The following is a 16,609-nucleotide window of genomic DNA, read 5'->3' as shown; positions in this document are numbered from 1 at the left end:
ACAGCTGATCTTAAAGAAAAGCTGTCCTCTTGCTCCAAGAAGTTTTATTCAGCTTTTTTAGCTTTGGCTAATCCTTTTCCTACGGACATGTGTTTTTTATTTTAGAAATTTTAACTCTTACCAAAAAAAAAAAAGGACTACATTGTTACATTGCAGCTACAGTCTGATTTTGCTTCATCTCATGTGGCTGGCTATTGTTAATGGATGGTTTTACGGCTGTTTCTCTGCAGGCAAGATTGAAGAAGAAGCTGTGAAGAAATATGTTTACCTCAACATTGTGGGGATGGTTGGATCCATAGATAATGACTTCTGTGGCACCGATATGACCATTGGTACTGACTCGGCCTTGCACAGAATCATTGAAGTTGTGGATGCCATCATGACCACTGCTCAAAGGTAACAGGATGCATGGGAGAATACACGAAATTTTAAATTACTACGTTTTTCCCAGTGGTAAAATCAGGCATGTTTATGATTTAGTTGTCATAGAATACTTCATATGTATGAACTAATGTGATGTAAGGTTCTTAGACTGTTTAGACCCAGAATTACATTGAGAGCAAAAGTTAACCCTCTTGAATTGCTTTGTGTGTTGTGGGAGGGAATTGGGGTGAGGATAGTCTGAGAGATAGAGCATACATGGTCAGGGAGCATTTTTATGTGTGTTTTGTGTTTGTAAATTTAATCCTTTTATTTTGCTAACTGGATTGAATTGTGCAAATATACTTTCTGTTTTCATTTGTGACTTTCTAATTAAAATATGGATGATGATGATGAAAGAAAGATGCTTATAACTTCAGGGAGAATGCAATGTAATCTGGGCAATGATTGTGCAGTGGTAACCTCCATCCTAAAATGCAGCAACACCTTATTTCAGTTCTGGGCCTTTTATGATTGCAGGAGACCAGTCAGGCTGCACTGTTCCAAAATTTGGGGTGTCTGTGAGATATGAGCAAACGTCCATAAGGGAAAACAATGAGAGTGCAAACCTGAGCAAGAGTTAAACTCATATCTTCAGGGGGGAAAAGTTGATATGTTAATCCAGTTTCCATTTGTCCATCACCTTACTATATTCATCATCACAAAGCTTTTAAGAGTGAAATTCACTCCTGTACAGATCAGCACAAGGCCCTGTGCACTAGTTAAATGCCTCTTCAGCACAGAGGGCTGGTGGTGATTCTCTGCACAGGAATGAATTTCACCCGAAGGAAACTGGAACTCTGGAAAAGACTTTTCTGAACTGGTGAGAAAAGATATATAGTTACAGCTCAACTATGTTGTCACTTTGACTGATATTTCTCACTTCGTCAGACATGTGCAATAGTATGAAAATAACAGGCTGCTTCTAGAAGGCAAAAGTATACAGACTTTAGCCAGAGGGGCAGGTGCACTAAAGCTTGGCTTTCTTTTTTAGTATCTCATGCTTCTGCATTGGTATTCCGTGCTACAGAAATACATATGAAAAAACATAGATACTTGATTCAGTTTCACTCTTGACAAATAAATCAATGACCATGCTGGTTTTACAGTTAGCCTGGTAATCAATATAGTTATTAGAAACCAAATGGTTACAATCCTTGAAGTGAAACTACTATGATTGATGGATTAAATATTCTTTCACCCTTTGTTTTTTACTTATTTTTTATGCAAAATTTCGGTCTCTTATGAAAATAAATCAATGCATTTTAGAGAAGCGCTACAATAAAAAACTGGTTTGCATGTACAGTGGATGAAAAATAATTAAAGAAATATTTATTGCATTGCTCTTAAACCTTAGCACCCTCCCCTCCCCCCCCGACCCCATCTCTCCTTGTTATCACCAGTCATTTTGTATATTCCTTACTGAGCACAGCCTGCATCTGGGTAACATCTTCTGGACCTGAAAAGTTTTAAAGAGGGTACAATATTTCCCCGGATCAGACAAGCGATTATATTTTTACTTCTGGGTTTACTGTGTTATTCTTGGTGTCAGGGACTGATCCCAGCTCCCACTGACTTCAATGGGATTTGGATTGGGTCTTTCAATTGCAATAATGTTGTTGATCTCTCTTGTCATTTTATAGCCATCAGAGGACCTTTGTCCTAGAAGTTATGGGAAGACACTGTGGGTATGTACTGTTCTCACCAGTTTGTGTCTAGTAAAATTTAATTATAAAAAAACTAAGATTTGAAGTTTAATTGTCTTCTTATTTGTATTTTTTTAATGTGTGCTTACTAGGTATCTAGCTCTTGTTAGTGCATTAGCTTGTGGTGCGGATTGGGTATTTATTCCGGAATACCCCCCAGAAGAAGGATGGGAGGAGCAGATGTGTGTTAAGCTTTCTGAGGTAAGCTGTTACTGCATCTTGAACATTTTGTATGCCATGTGATGCTCACATCTGAAAAGAGGTGCCTAGCAACATAAATGATATGGGCCAAATCCTGTCCAGTAGGATTCAATCAAATTTTTGCTATTGATTTCAATGGTAGAACTATTTGGTCTTAAATGCCTCTATTCCCACATTCTCCCGCTGTTTGAAGCACAGTTAGATTCCCTCTAGGGCTACCATAGGTCCCACAAACATAGCCATTGTGGATCTGTTTTCTGGTTTGTCATCTTTGTCCCTGGTGTCTTATGCAGAACATTTAATTTTACGCTAGAAACTTTTATACGTGCGCATTATTTCAAAGAGCATTAATATAATGTAGTATAAAAGCGGAATTACGTGAGTGCTTTCAAACATATAGTAATGCATTAGCATACGGAAAGCATACACTACAAAACCAGGATAGTATTCCCATCTCTTTGAATTCACCCACTTAGCCAGCAGAACATTTTTAAAGGGAAGACATTTCCAGCAATTAACTGGTTTCTTTGCTGATACGAGAAGCATATGAGGCACGTTAACACTGAAATCTTGAAAGGAAAAATAAGAACACTTCTTCCACAAGGCTTGTAAAAGTAAGAATGAAAAATACTAAATTAAGTATATTAGTAGTAATGAGAATCTAAACTGATGCATTCCTTTTGGTCTCCCAGTGTATGTTTTTCTTTTTGTGTGAGTCTCGGGGAGTGAAAGATCTCCGGGATATGGAGCAGTGTTGAGATTTTTGACAACACTAAATTAATAACCAGGCAAAAACAGTAGAACCTCAGAGTTATGAACCGACCAGTCAACCACACACCTCATTTGGAACTGGAAGTATGCAATCTGGTAGCAGCAGACCAAAAAAACCCAAAAGTAAATACAGTACAGTACTGTGTTAAATGTAAACTACTGAAAAATAAAGGGAAAGTTTGACAAGGTAAGGAAACTATTTCTGTGCTTGTTTCATTTAGATGGTTAAAAGCAGCATTTTTCTTCTGCATAATAAAGTTTCAAAGCTGTATTAAGTCAATGTTTGGTTGTAAACTTTTGAAGAACAACCATAATGTTTTGTTCAGCGTTACAAACAACCTCCATTCCCGAGGTGTTCATAACTCTGAGGTTCTACTGTATATAGATGTCTTTCTCTCCTTTTTGATTGGATTAGTTGAGCTACAAATACTTTTGGTAAATTATCCAAAGGAAAAGATTCTGGTCACTGGAGTTTAATATGCAGTAGTTAGCTTTCAAAACTCTTTTTTTTAATGGTGTACCTTGTTTCGGGGGTTTTTTTTTACAACATCCAGTGTTTTTCTTCTCATAGAACCGTGCACGAAAGAAAAGGCTGAATATCATAATTGTGGCAGAAGGTGCCATTGATTCTCACAACAAACCTATAACTTCAGAAAAGGTTAAGGATGTAAGTATCAAACCTCTTTGTAATACAGTTTCTGCTGTGGCTATAATTTGGTGTAGTTCCCTTTCCACTGCTAAAACTAGAATTTCCACAGGCATTCTGGTAATACAGCCTCTTACAGTACTTGCCAGTTGCATTTTTATGCTTGTGCTTTATGGACTTAATTCAGAGCCCATTGAGGTAAACGGGAATCTTTCAGTTGGTTTCCATGGACTTGGGATTGGGACCTATTTTTTGTTAAATTAGAGGGCAGTCAATGAAGTGTTATTTTTAGAGACTTGATCTCTAAGAGATCTGCTTAAATTTGTCTCATATAATTAATTATTAGATGATGGTATCTGATGGTCCTTGGTCGAAAATAAGTGATGGTCTGTCAAGTTCCTGGTGGACTAATGATGCCCTTATCACAATTTACCAGTAAAGGAAACATTTGGGGAAATCTCACCAATGCCAAGGATTAAATAGGCACTGCGAATAGAATTACCCTCTCATGCTTAGGAATGGTCCTTTTTGGAAACAAGTTTTGAAACGCATTCATTGACAGAATGGTTTGAGGAAACTTGAACTGACACTGCCTGTGTGTCACCTGTTCTGTGATTACAGCACTTTGTTCTCCATAGCTGTCAATCTGGCACTTTTCAGGAGCGCTCAAATAATGAAGTAGTCCTTGACTTATCAATATAGAATTGTACTCCATTTAAAAAACTACAAATTAGTTGCACTGATTAGAGTGTTTAAGTAAAAGTATGGGAAATAGTTGTCACTCATCTTGTTTTTTACAGAGGAAAACACTACTTGCTTGTTACACAGACTTCAGTCTGTTAAAAAGTCTAGGAAACTATAAATAGCAGGAATGTAACTCTTGGGGAGAGTGAGTGAGGTGTTCATACATCTCCTTGGTAGGAGAGGGGAAAGTATGCAGTACTTATTTCTGTTTGCTTACATCCTAACCTTACACTATAACAGAGGAGATTTTGATGAATGATCCTATTTTAGTGAGCCTGGACTTGTACGTTACTGATGAGTAAATGGACTGGAAAGAAAATGTAGCTGGAGGCAGTAAATAACTGCATATGTTTTTCTTTTGTGTCTCTTTGTGTTCTTTTTTCAGTATAAAATTATTTCACTCTCTGTGATTTTCCCAGTAAAAACATCAGGCTATTAAACTGCACAGATTTTACTGTTACTGAGAGGGATAAAAAACAACATTTTTAATTTGGTGGAGCCCAAAATTTCTGGAACAAATTGTTGTACCTCCTTTTGTTCATGGACATCAGCCAAAGGCAGTGAATCAGAAAATCTGTATAAGGCTAAATGCCTTCACAGGGGGTTTAATTGCACAATTACTCCAAGATATTTAGTACCGTATATTTATAATACGGTTATAAAGAAACCCTATTGCAGTAGATTATTTTTTCCAGGCTTCTAATTGTGATGTTTAAACCTTTTTTATAAGGTTAAGGACAGCATATATATTTTCTGTTTTTCTGAGTGGTCATTTGTTACTAAATAAATGACATCAGTATGCGTCTCTGTAATTAAAGCATTTTAGCCAAAACAACTTCTTTACCATTCTTAAACTGAATATTACAGTAGGAGTCTGGAGATGAGTTTTCCTAACCTAGATGCAAAGAGACTTAAGTAAATTCCTTAGTTGTGTCACCATTGTTGATTGTGTGACATTTATATCATATATAGTGTAATAATACAATATTCCCAGTGTGTGCACACTGTATAACTGCCATAGTGTCGCTGGTATTTTATATTTCTCATTTATGCTTTGAAATTCTTTGCAGCTTGTGGTTCAGCAGCTGGGATTTGACACTCGTGTGACTATCCTGGGTCATGTTCAAAGAGGAGGTACTCCTTCAGCTTTTGATAGAATTTTGGTGAGTGAAGCTATGGTGATAACTTACATCTGTCTGCAAACCCTGGAGGGGTGCATGTTGCAACAGCAGTAGTAATGTGCTTGCACTTATGCATACATTTTCCTTGAAGAATTTTGAATCATTTATAAAAACCAGTTAACACCCTCAATACTTTTGTGAAGTAGCCAAATATAATTATTGTCCCCAACTCAAGCAACAGAAAAGGAAAGTGGTTTGCCCCAGGCAACGTACAGAGACTGTGTCAGAGCCAGGTTTAACACTCAGTAACTACTGGCTCCTAACTCCTTGCTGATTCCATTGCCGCCTCTCTATAGGCGATTTAATCCACAATTGGAGAATCACATCAAATCCAAAATTGGTCCACTGAAATCCATACTTAACATGCTTAAATTTTTCTGGTTAGGGGCTGTCTTCTATTCTGCTATTTTAGGCATCCCTCTAAATGGACAAAAGAACTGGGAGTTAGACAAAAATATGGATTATGTACAGCAAAACCCTGTACACATGCACTAGAATTGGGGTGACAAAGTGTAAGACCTTGTCTCCACTAGAAAGTGTGTGCTGGTATAGCTATACAGGTACAGCCATACGGACAAACTCCCAGCGCATAGACACAGCTTGTATGGTGTAAAAAAAAAAAAAAAGTGCTCTTCCTAGTATAGTTTATACCAGTTCCCCACATGAAAAAAGCTTACTGGTAAAAGAGTGTTTTTTGCCAGTATAACTACAACTACACTAAGGATATTGCTGGTATATAAATGTCATAAAAATAATCACACTACACAGAAGCATTACTATACTGGCAAAAGTTTCTAGTGTACACCTGGCTTTAAACTGCCTTTGCTACTCATCCTTGCAGTGCTACATATCAAAGTCACCAACCTAAATGAATGAAAGGTATAGTTTGTGGATGTGCAGACAGCATGCACATTCACATACTCAGTTATTGCTGATAGGTGCTGTATATGGATATAAGTAGGTGGGTAGATTTTAAAAAAGAATGACCTTCACTATAACGTATTTATTAATAATCGTATTTACTAGTAATCCTATTTCCTTTAGAAGAGCTGTGATTAAAACCTGACTGTGCAGTGGGCTTGACAAGCCAGCTGTGAGAGCAGTCTTACTTGTCCTGTGGGTCACAATATATTAAACATAACCAGCTGTGATCACAATTATCAAGGAGTGATTGTTTTAACAATCTAAAGAGAACTCTCGGGTACTTCCCTGTTTCTGTGGTGGGAGCCAACTATTTTACTCCTTTTTAGTACTGAGAGCATCCCCAAATACAGAAACATCTCTCTCTGTATTTTTCAGGCAAGCCGTATGGGCGTGGAAGCTGTCCTGGCTCTTCTAGAGGCTACACCAGATACTCCTGCTTGTGTTGTGTCCTTGTCTGGGAACCAAGCTGTCCGTCTGCCTTTAATGGAGTGTGTGCAGATGGTGAGTTCCGGGAGAAGAGCCAGTTTACACATATTCATTAACCATAGCAAAGTGCTCTAACAATCAATGGTCTGTTATTAGTTATAACACATGAATGGAACACTTAACTGTGTTTGGTAATAATGACCTCTTCTTATGTCTTTGCTGTATGTAATTTCTATGTAGTTGTTTTAGGAATAATCACTGACAATGCAGTCCAACAAAGAAACATTGCTGCTTTTTTTCAGATTTGGAAACCTGTATTGTTTTTCAGTTTCATCTGAATCTTTCATTTTGCACCTTGTCTCTTTGATTACAAAATCTCCATCCATTATAGCCCATTTGCATTAATCTGGTTTCCTCCTCCGAAATTATTCAGAGTTCATCCCAATTTAAATTAAAAAAAAATTCTCCTTCTGTGGGTGTTTTAGGTGCCAATCTTCCCTCTCCCGCCCTCAAACTTGCTTGTCCTCTATAGAAATGGAAAGAAAAATATAAAAATGCCAGTGAGATGCAGGTCACAACAGACAACAAATCAAGCAACAGATTGTCCTTTCAGTATTCCAAATAGTAGTGCTATTTCAGAACCGATCCATTTACAGTACAGTCCTTAGTTTACTAACCTTTTATTCTGTTCTTTTCATTAATTTTTAAGACTCAAGAAGTACAGAAAGCAATGGATGAAAGAAAGTTTTGTGAAGCTGTCAGACTTCGTGGAAGGTACAACACATCAAATCATACCCATCTATCTGCTTTAGGAGATACTGAACTGCTTTGTCTTCCCATTAATGTACCAGGGCCTGGGGCTGCTCAGGCATTATTCTGCATAACTATCCACTCCCTTTCCTCCTGCACCTCAGCTTAACGCTTTGCTGAAGCACAGACAAGAGTTCAGTCTTTACAGGATTTTTCAGAAAGCATTACACAGAGTTAAACCCCAGGGATATTGTATCTAAGACTCTGCTAAATAAATGGTAATAATCCCCAATTAATTTAAAAGAGAGCACCACACTTTCTTAGTTAAGCAAACATTTAATATGCACAAAACACACTTTAAATAGGATAAAATGTTATAAATAGTATTTGGAATACTATGAATAACTTTTAAGGAAAAGCTCTGAGACAGTAAATCTGCTGGTACCTTGTACAGACCTTCCCCCTTTTGTTTCTGTTACAAACATTCAAATATAAGGTTTCAGCATAACATTTTCTGTTCGTTAGCACACACATCAAAGCACATTCTGCTCTGATCTTCTCTCAGAGATGATTTTGCAGTCTTTATGATGTGACCATGGTATGTTGTGAGCACGAGAAATGGGAGAATCTCAATCCTTTAAAACACTTCAGAACCCTGTCATCAAATGAACAGTCGGGGGATCTCCACAGCTAGCAGGAGTGCAGCCTTCAGGTTAACAGCTGACTGGTCCTCTCAGTCTTTGGTAAAACAGTATCTTGTATCCAAAGTGGCACAGGGATTGGGACTCAGTCCACATGGCAGATGCGTCGCTTGGTCCTGTGTCAATCAGCCACTGAGTCCACAGGTCTGTCTTTAACTCCTATACTTTTAACCTTCCCCACCCCGGCACTCTGATTGGCTCAGTTCTCAGAGGGTGACTAGAGTGTGACCTGCCCGGTGGTTTGTGCACAATGAGAACTTCCTACAGAGCCTCAGAATCACCTACTGAGCATGTTAGTTTAACTGCCACATCCTGTTCTACAAGTTTCTAAGCCCTTTTAGCTGAATTGCTCTGTCCTGCTCACTGCATGTGTGCAGAGATACAGAATATCCAACCAAGATCTATGTCTCTTCTCCACTGCTTCTCTTCCCCTCCTCAGAGAAACTAAGTCAAATGCTGTAGTACCAGGCATGTGGGTTACATTAACACTGGCTATTTTATTTTAAGTAATGTCGTTAATTATATTGCTAGTAACAGTGGTAGAGGAGGTTTCAGAGGAGTAACCTAGAAAGGACAGTTATAAAAGTCCATATTCCTATAATTTTCAAAGACAAGAAACGATAATTAACTGCAGCTTGCTTTAAGACTTCAACATAGACTTTGATCCTGATGTAAGTCTACCATTCAGGCGAGAATGAGTCAACAGGATTGTTTGTCTGAGGTGACTGATAATGCTAGTGACTGAATATGTTTGCTTATGCATAAAATTTGGAACCAAGTACATCGTGTATTAGGGTGGGTGGGCCTAGTAAAGGTAGTTTGGTTGTTTTATAAGCACTGCATTAGATCACTGCAAAAACAGTACAACTCTATTAAGGATTTGTGAAAGTTAGTATAAGAGAAACAAATCAATTATTGCTTCAAGTTGTTTAATGACAAAACACATCCTTACTTATCTGTAGTACTACTTTGCCTGTTAAATTTTAGAGGGATCTTAGTGACCTTCTCACTGTTATTTTAAATACTTTACATTATTTTCAGAGTTCTAGACTTTTCATCTTTCCAGTTTTTAAGCTGTTTTGCATCTGTGATTTAACGTTACAAACAAACAAATTATTCCTGTTAAGTGTCTGAATTTGGAAAGTCACTGTGATTGTGGTTAAAGTGGGTGAATGCTACCTGATAAAAATGTGTTTCCTTATGTAAATCAGTATACTCAGTTGTAAATTTATATATAACGAAGATAAGCACTTTAGAGAGTAAGATACAGTCATTATCACCTTTAGTACTTTTCAATAGCTTTTGTAAATAAATAATATTACGACAGTATACTCCCTAGGCGTTCCCTATACTAAGTCATATTAACTTCCAGTAGTTGAAAAGTTAACATTGTAAAGTTTTTAAGGTCAGCCACTGTAACTTGAGTTGCTGTCTTTGGTATTATTTACTCTTTAGTTTAATAATGTTGCCCTTTTGATCTGAGCAGCTAGTCAGTTTGGGGCTCTGTGGATGTTCCAGTTGGGAATAGAAATTGGTGGTAGAAAGGTATTACTTTGATGTAGTTTTGGTTATTTACAAAGAACGTACGAGGTCCTGTGTCTTTGAATGCAGAAGGAATCGAATAGCCAGAAACAGCTTCTTTTTCTCACAGCGCCAAGAGCATGTTAGTCAACCTGCATCCCTGACCCCCAAATTTCTCCTCGGATTTCTTCTAGGGTCGGGCGCAGTGCTTTCAGCTGCTCCATTAGGCTGTATCTCTCTGAAAGCAATACTAAGAAAAAGCACTTGGGCAGGTTAACACTCCTTTTGTCTTAGATGGGGGCTTATGTTTACAGTTATGTTTAATGAAGGGTGAGTTCATACCTATCAGTCTCAATCCCATAACAAAATTTCACCCAGCTCAGAAGAATAACTTCTGTTGAAGAATGTGCATCTTCTAAACTAAAATCCTTAGTTTCCTTTTCTCTTCTGCAGACTAGAAATAGTCATTGTCTAAAGAAAAGGAGTACTTGTGGCACCTTAGAGACTAACCAATTTATTTGAGCATAAGCTTTCGTGAGCTACAGCTCACTTCATCGGATGCATCGGAGCTGTAGCTCACGAAAGCTTATGCTCAAATAAATTGGTTAGTCTCTAAGGTGCCACAAGTACTCCTTTTCTTTTTGCAAATACAGACTAACACGGCTGTTACTCTGAAACCAGTCATTGTCTAGTCAGGGGCACCTCCTGAACCAGCTTAATTGCTTTAAGTTTGCATCTTGCCATTCAGTTTTTGTGAGGCAACCTTACACCCTCATTCATGTCAGTTAGGGGTGAAAGTGAAGCTTCCTGTTGCAGCTCTCTTGTAGAAAATTTAATAGTGTTTGGCCTTAAATTTTCTCCTCTCTGGTATGACAGTGAAGTCTGGCCATCCTGCTGCTTTCCATTCACGCATATTCAGGGCTAAAAGTGATTAGCAATAGGAGACTGATCCTCCTTCCATCACTAAAAAGATCACTTCTGATTGTAAAAAAATTATGACCCTGTATGTGCTTCTAGCAGGGACCTTGTCTGATACTAGCAGGTAATGAGAACAATACTAACAACCCCTTTCATCTTTCTAAATCATCTCTGTAAAATCAGAACTCTGGTTTTGGGAGTCTATAATGTGTCTAAAAAGAACAGGAGTACTTGTGGCAATCTAGAGACTAACAAATTTATTTGAGAATAAGCTTTTGTGGGCTAAAACTCACTTCATCAGATGCATGCAGTGGAAAATACAGTAGGAAGATATATATACACACAGAGAACATGAAACAATGCGTGTTATCATATACACTATAATGAGAGTGATCAGTTAAGGTGAGCTAGTACCAGCAGGAGAGGAAAAAAAACCTTTTGTAGTGATAATCAAGGTGGGCCATTTCCAGCAGTTTACAAGAACGTGTGAGGAACAGTAGGGGGAAAAATAAACATGGAGAAATATTTGTTTGTTTTTGCATGTGAAGTGAGCTGTAGCTCACGAAAGCTCATGCTCAAATAAATTGGTTAGTCTCTAAGGTGCCACAAGTACTCCTTTTCTTTTTGCGAATACAGACTAACACGGCTGTTACTCTGAAACCTCTCGTTATAGTGTATATGATAACATGCATTGTTTCATGTTCTCTCTGTGTGTGTGTGTGTGTGTGTGTGTGTGTGTGTATATATAATATATATATATCTTCCTACTGTATTTTCCACTGCATGCATCCGATGGAGTGGGTTTTAGTCCATGAAAGCTTTTGCTCAAATAAATTTGTTAGTCTCTAAGGTGCCACAAGGACTCCTGTTCTTTTTGCGGATACAGACGAACACGGCTGCTACTCTGAAACCTATAATGTGTGTGACTTCTATTTGGGATGCAAAGTGCCAAATTTAGCAACTTGTCAAAACTGCATAGACAGAGAGATCCTTATTAGTTACAAAAACACACATTTTCTTCAAAGAATTTAAAAACTACATAATGAAAATATTATTTTTCCTTCTTTAGGAGCTTTGAAAACAACCTTAACACCTACAAATTATTGTCTCACAGAAGACTAGATGCAGAACTTCCAAAGGTAAGTCATACCATTTGAATGATTAAATGAGCCGTTCTGTTTTTCTGCCCAGTGCACAGAATAATTTTTGTCTGGAGCATTTTAACAAAGAAATCTTAAAACAATATATTCAGTTTGGAATTTAACAACTGTTTCTCTAAAAATAACCTTGTACTGTATTTGGTATAATTAAAATAAAAACTTTAATGAAAGATAGAAGCTTGGTAGGAGATACTTTGAATTTCATCATAAAATTGGTATAGAGTAATAGTCCTTTAAAGCCAAGTAATATTCTTCCTAGGAAATTCCTTTCAAAGGAACTTACCTATCATGGTTATACCTATGGTGCCTGTTGCTGTCTGTCTATGTGCTTGTGCCTCCTATTATGCTCTCTTATACTGCAAGGCATGGAAGGATGCAAAAGCAAAGTACTTAGATTTAAAAGAACCTGAAAGTCTTGGTGGAAGGGGAGAGGGCACTGGGTAGGAGGATTCTTCACCTCAGCATCTGTCATAAATATAAAGGGAAGGTTTCAGAGTAACAGCCGTGTTAGTCTGTATTCGCAAAAAGAAAAGGAGTACTTGTGGCACCTTAGAGACTAACCATTTATTTGAGCATGAGCTTTCGTGAGCTACAGCTCACTTCATCGGATGCAAGGGAAGGGTAAACCCCTTTGAAATCCCTCCTGGCCAGGGGAAAGCTCCTCTCACCTGTAAAGGGTTAAGAAGCAAAAGGTAACCTCACTGGCACCTGACCAAAATGACCAATGAGTAGACAAGATACTTTCAAAAGCTGGGAGGAGGGAGAGAAACAAAGGGTCTGTGTGTCTGTCTATAGTCTGTCTTTGTCGGGGATAGACCAGGAATGGAGTCTTAGAACTTTTAGTAAGTAATCTAGCTAGGTACGTGTTAGATTATGATTTCTTTAAATGGCTGAGAAAAGAATTGTGCTGAATAGAATAACTATTTCTGTCTATCTTTTTTGTAACTTAAGGTTTTGCCTAGAGGGGTTCTCTATGTTTTTGAATCTAATTACCCTGTAAGATATCTACCATCCTGATTTTACAGGGGGGATTTCTTTATTTCTATTTACTTCTATTTTTATTAAAAGTCTTCTTGTAAGAAACTGAATGCTTTTTCATTGTTCTCAGATCCAAGGGTTTGGGTCTGTGGTCACCTATGCAAATTGGTGAGGCTTTTTATCCAACATTTCCCAGGAAAGGGGGGGGTGCAAGTGTTGGGAGGATTGTTCATTGTTCTTAAGATCCAAGGGTCTGAGTCTGTAGTCACCTAGGCAAATTGGTGAGGCTTTTTACCAAACCTTGTCCAGGAAGTGGGGTGCAAGGTTTGGGAAGTATTTTGGGGGGAAAGACGCGTCCAAACAGCTCTTCCCCAGTAACCAGTATTAGTTTGGTGGTGGTAGCGGCCAATCCAAGGACAACGGGTGGAATATTTTGTACCTTGGGGAAGTTTTGACCTAAGCTGGTAAAGATAAGCTTAGGAGGTTTTTCATGCAGGTCCCCACATCTGTACCCTAGAGTTCAGAGTGGGGGAGGAACCTTGACAGCATCCAACGGGCAAAACGGTTTGTGAGACCTCAGTGTGTGCGGCTAGAAGGCTAGAGGGTGGAGTTAGGGATCAGCAGCTGCATATGCCATGTGGGCCTGATCTAACCATTCATTCATTGTGCATAGATTAGTGGTAAAATGATCCTGATTTTCCCCTAGTTTACGAATTGTTCATAAACCAGTCTTGCGCCCTACCAGTATATTCATTATTAGGAAGCGTTCACCAAACAGACACTTAACAGGAATAATTTGTTTGTTTGTAACGTTAAATCACAGATGCAAAACAGCTTAAAAACTGGAAAGATGAAAAGTCTAGAACTCTGAAAATAATGTAAAGTATTTAAAATAACAGTGAGAAGGTCACTAAGATCCCTCTAAAATTTAACAGGCAAAGTAGTACTACAGATAAGTAAGGATGTGTTTTGTCATTAAACAACTTGAAGCAATAATTGATTTGTTTCTCTTATACTAACTTTCACAAATCCTTAATAGAGTTGTACTGTTTTTGCAGTGATCTAATGCAGTGCTTATAAAACAACCAAACTACCTTTACTAGGCCCACCCACCCTAATACACGATGTACTTGGTTCCAAATTTTATGCATAAGCAAACATATTCAGTCACTAGCATTATCAGTCACCTCAGACAAACAATCCTGTTGACTCATTCTCGCCTGAATGGTAGACTTACATCAGGATCAAAGTCTATGTTGAAGTCTTAAAGCAAGCTGCAGTTAATTATCGTTTTCCTGTCTTTGAAAATTTCAGCCTGTGTGTTATTCACAGTTTGTTCATTTTGACTATTCCGTTTTCATTATTTCTGATTTGTGGTGTAGGATAAATCACCTAAATCACCTGTTGTTGTTTCTTCTTCCTGGTTGGATGAGTTGTATTTTTTTATGGAAGAACGATGTAAATAATGCTGTTCCAGTATGACATTCTGAAGAAAAAAAAAAAATCAGATTAAAATTAGGGAACATTCACATGCATACCAGGTGGTCACCCAGAAATGTTGTGAACAGCTAATATCATGACCCCCACATGTAGTGCAAACAAAACATGCCATTTAGTTTGCAAAAAATACTGGGGTGGGGGAGAGTGCTCGTTACTGCTACTTACAATGTTATTTTAAGTCCCTGGCTTCTATTCCCCTCATAGGAGTGGATAGTAGAGTATGTAAGCCAGTCAGTGTGGTGCTTTGTTCCCCTGTAGTGGTAGTTGAGCCAAAGAGGTTGTCCTTATACAGCCTAAGCTAACAGAGGTGAGACTTTTTGCTCAGGCGGTAGAGGCTCTATGCATTTAGAACCAGAGGTCCCAGGTTCAAAACCCATTGCTGAGGACCCATGCCCCAGGTGTGGTATTACAAATGCAGTTGCAGACTGCCAAACAATGGCATCACATCCACAAACCAAGGAAAGTACTTTGCATGGAAGCCTTGAGATCCCCAAAATGTGGGCCAAGATTTTCCATGAATCCTTGAGCTCTGTATCATTAGATGGCCATGCCTTCTCTGTAATGTTTACTAACCCTTCCTCCACTTAGGTTTTCTGTCATATATGTTCTGTAGTCTCAGAGGGGGAGGGATAGCTCAGTGGTTTGAGCATTGGCCTGCTAAACCCAGGATGCTCCGATGAAGTGAGCTGTAGCTCACGAAAACTTGTGCTCAAATAAATTTGTTAGTTTCTAAGGTGCCACAAGTACTCCTTTTCTTTCAGTGGATACAGGCTAACACGGCTACTACTCTGAAAACTTTCCATAGTCTTTGGAAAAATGGAATTGCTAGAGTATAAACTTTCTGGCTTAGATTTATTGCCATTTATTCTTAGCCACTGGCCAAGAGTTTAAACATGAATACAGAAAATATTGATTATATATATATAGGAACTGAGAAAGTATGGCAACATGCAAATAGATAAAACCAGGAAGAACTTATGCTTTAAAGGAAATCAGGCAATGAAGGAAACAAGAAATATAAAGTAGAGACAATTCTACAACTAGAAACAAATAAAATGGCAGAAAAAAAACCAAACAGGGCAGAGGAATCTTTAGGCATAAAGGCCAAGAGTTTCAAAAATAGGAGCCTAAATTAGGTTCCAAAATGCATGTTTAGATGCCTAAATCAGTGGCCTGATTTTCAGTAGTGCTGAGCACTTAGTAGAATCTGTTGATTGTAATGGAAGCTGATGGATGATCAGCACAGCAGCTTTGAACAACCAGGCTATTTATTTAGATACCTAAACATAGGAGTTTAGCTTGAGGCTAATATTTTTTTTTAAATCTTGGCTATAGTCTTGCTGTGTATTGTGTATGCTGTGGGTGTTTTAGGTTGGCCTGTAATTGTTAGTAACTGTTAGGATTTGATCAAACAAGTGTTTCTGGTTCTGTCTTGTAAGTGTTAAGAGGTTTTGGATTTACATTCTTCGGGTGCTTGGCAGTTTAAAAATATCCAGAAAATGGTTTTTCACTAAAGATAAAAAATGTAAATGAACTATTGATATACTATGTCACAGGAGTTTATATAATTATTGTTGTCTAAAAGCAAACACACATAGAAAACTAGTCAAACTTACTGGGGAAAAAAAGATAAGAACAGGGTGGAAAAGAAGAAGCAAGAATAACAAAGCCAAGAATATAGTAACTTAGTGACCTGTTACAGAAAGAAAAATAACTAAAAAATCTATGGCAAGATAATAATCCTCAGCTGGTATAAATCAGCATTGCTCCTATACTAGGTAAGAGAATCACCCTTAGTATTCTAGTACAAAATAAATAAATACAAATATTTGTCAATGTCTAAGTTTCTTGATGAAGATTTTGTCTCTTGAGTAACTGATCAAATTTTGAGTATTATCCCATTTATACAGAGAACCCTTGCATTGTAGGATTGTAGTTACTATCTCGTTACTATCGTGAGGTTGTTAATTAGCAGAAAATGTCTGTAGGAGTAGCCTGTTACTTAAAAATCTTTCTGTTCTCTTTAACAGGATGATCTCTCATGTAGTGTACGTAATTATTT

The 16,609-nt window shown here is 37.8% G+C and overlaps 1 protein-coding gene across 7 annotated transcripts in view; it reads left to right on the top strand.

Annotated features, from left to right (window-relative positions):
* The window catches only part of PFKP (phosphofructokinase, platelet), an 85,997-nt gene that overhangs the window by 36,843 nt on the left and 32,545 nt on the right, over nt 1–16,609 (top strand). For 4 of the 7 annotated variants that reach the window (XM_077808327.1, XM_077808330.1, XM_077808329.1 and 1 more), the window contains exons 5-12: nt 231–396; nt 2,064–2,108; nt 2,219–2,327; nt 3,670–3,765; nt 5,559–5,651; nt 6,969–7,094; nt 7,729–7,793; nt 11,979–12,048. In XM_077808327.1, the coding sequence (XP_077664453.1) occupies nt 231–396; nt 2,064–2,108; nt 2,219–2,327; nt 3,670–3,765; nt 5,559–5,651; nt 6,969–7,094; nt 7,729–7,793; nt 11,979–12,048 (770 nt within the window). Of the gene's footprint in view, nt 1–230; nt 397–2,063; nt 2,109–2,218; nt 2,328–3,669; nt 3,766–5,558; nt 5,652–6,968; nt 7,095–7,728; nt 7,794–11,978; nt 12,049–16,577; nt 16,596–16,609 lie in introns of all 7 variants that reach the window. The other 3 variants (XM_077808324.1, XM_077808328.1, XM_077808323.1) reach the window with 1 other exon arrangement.

Source organism: Eretmochelys imbricata, chromosome 2 (assembly GCF_965152235.1).
Source record: "Eretmochelys imbricata isolate rEreImb1 chromosome 2, rEreImb1.hap1, whole genome shotgun sequence".
Lineage (NCBI taxonomy): Eukaryota > Metazoa > Chordata > Testudines > Cheloniidae > Eretmochelys > Eretmochelys imbricata.
This window is presented reverse-complemented; position numbering and strand designations above follow the sequence as displayed.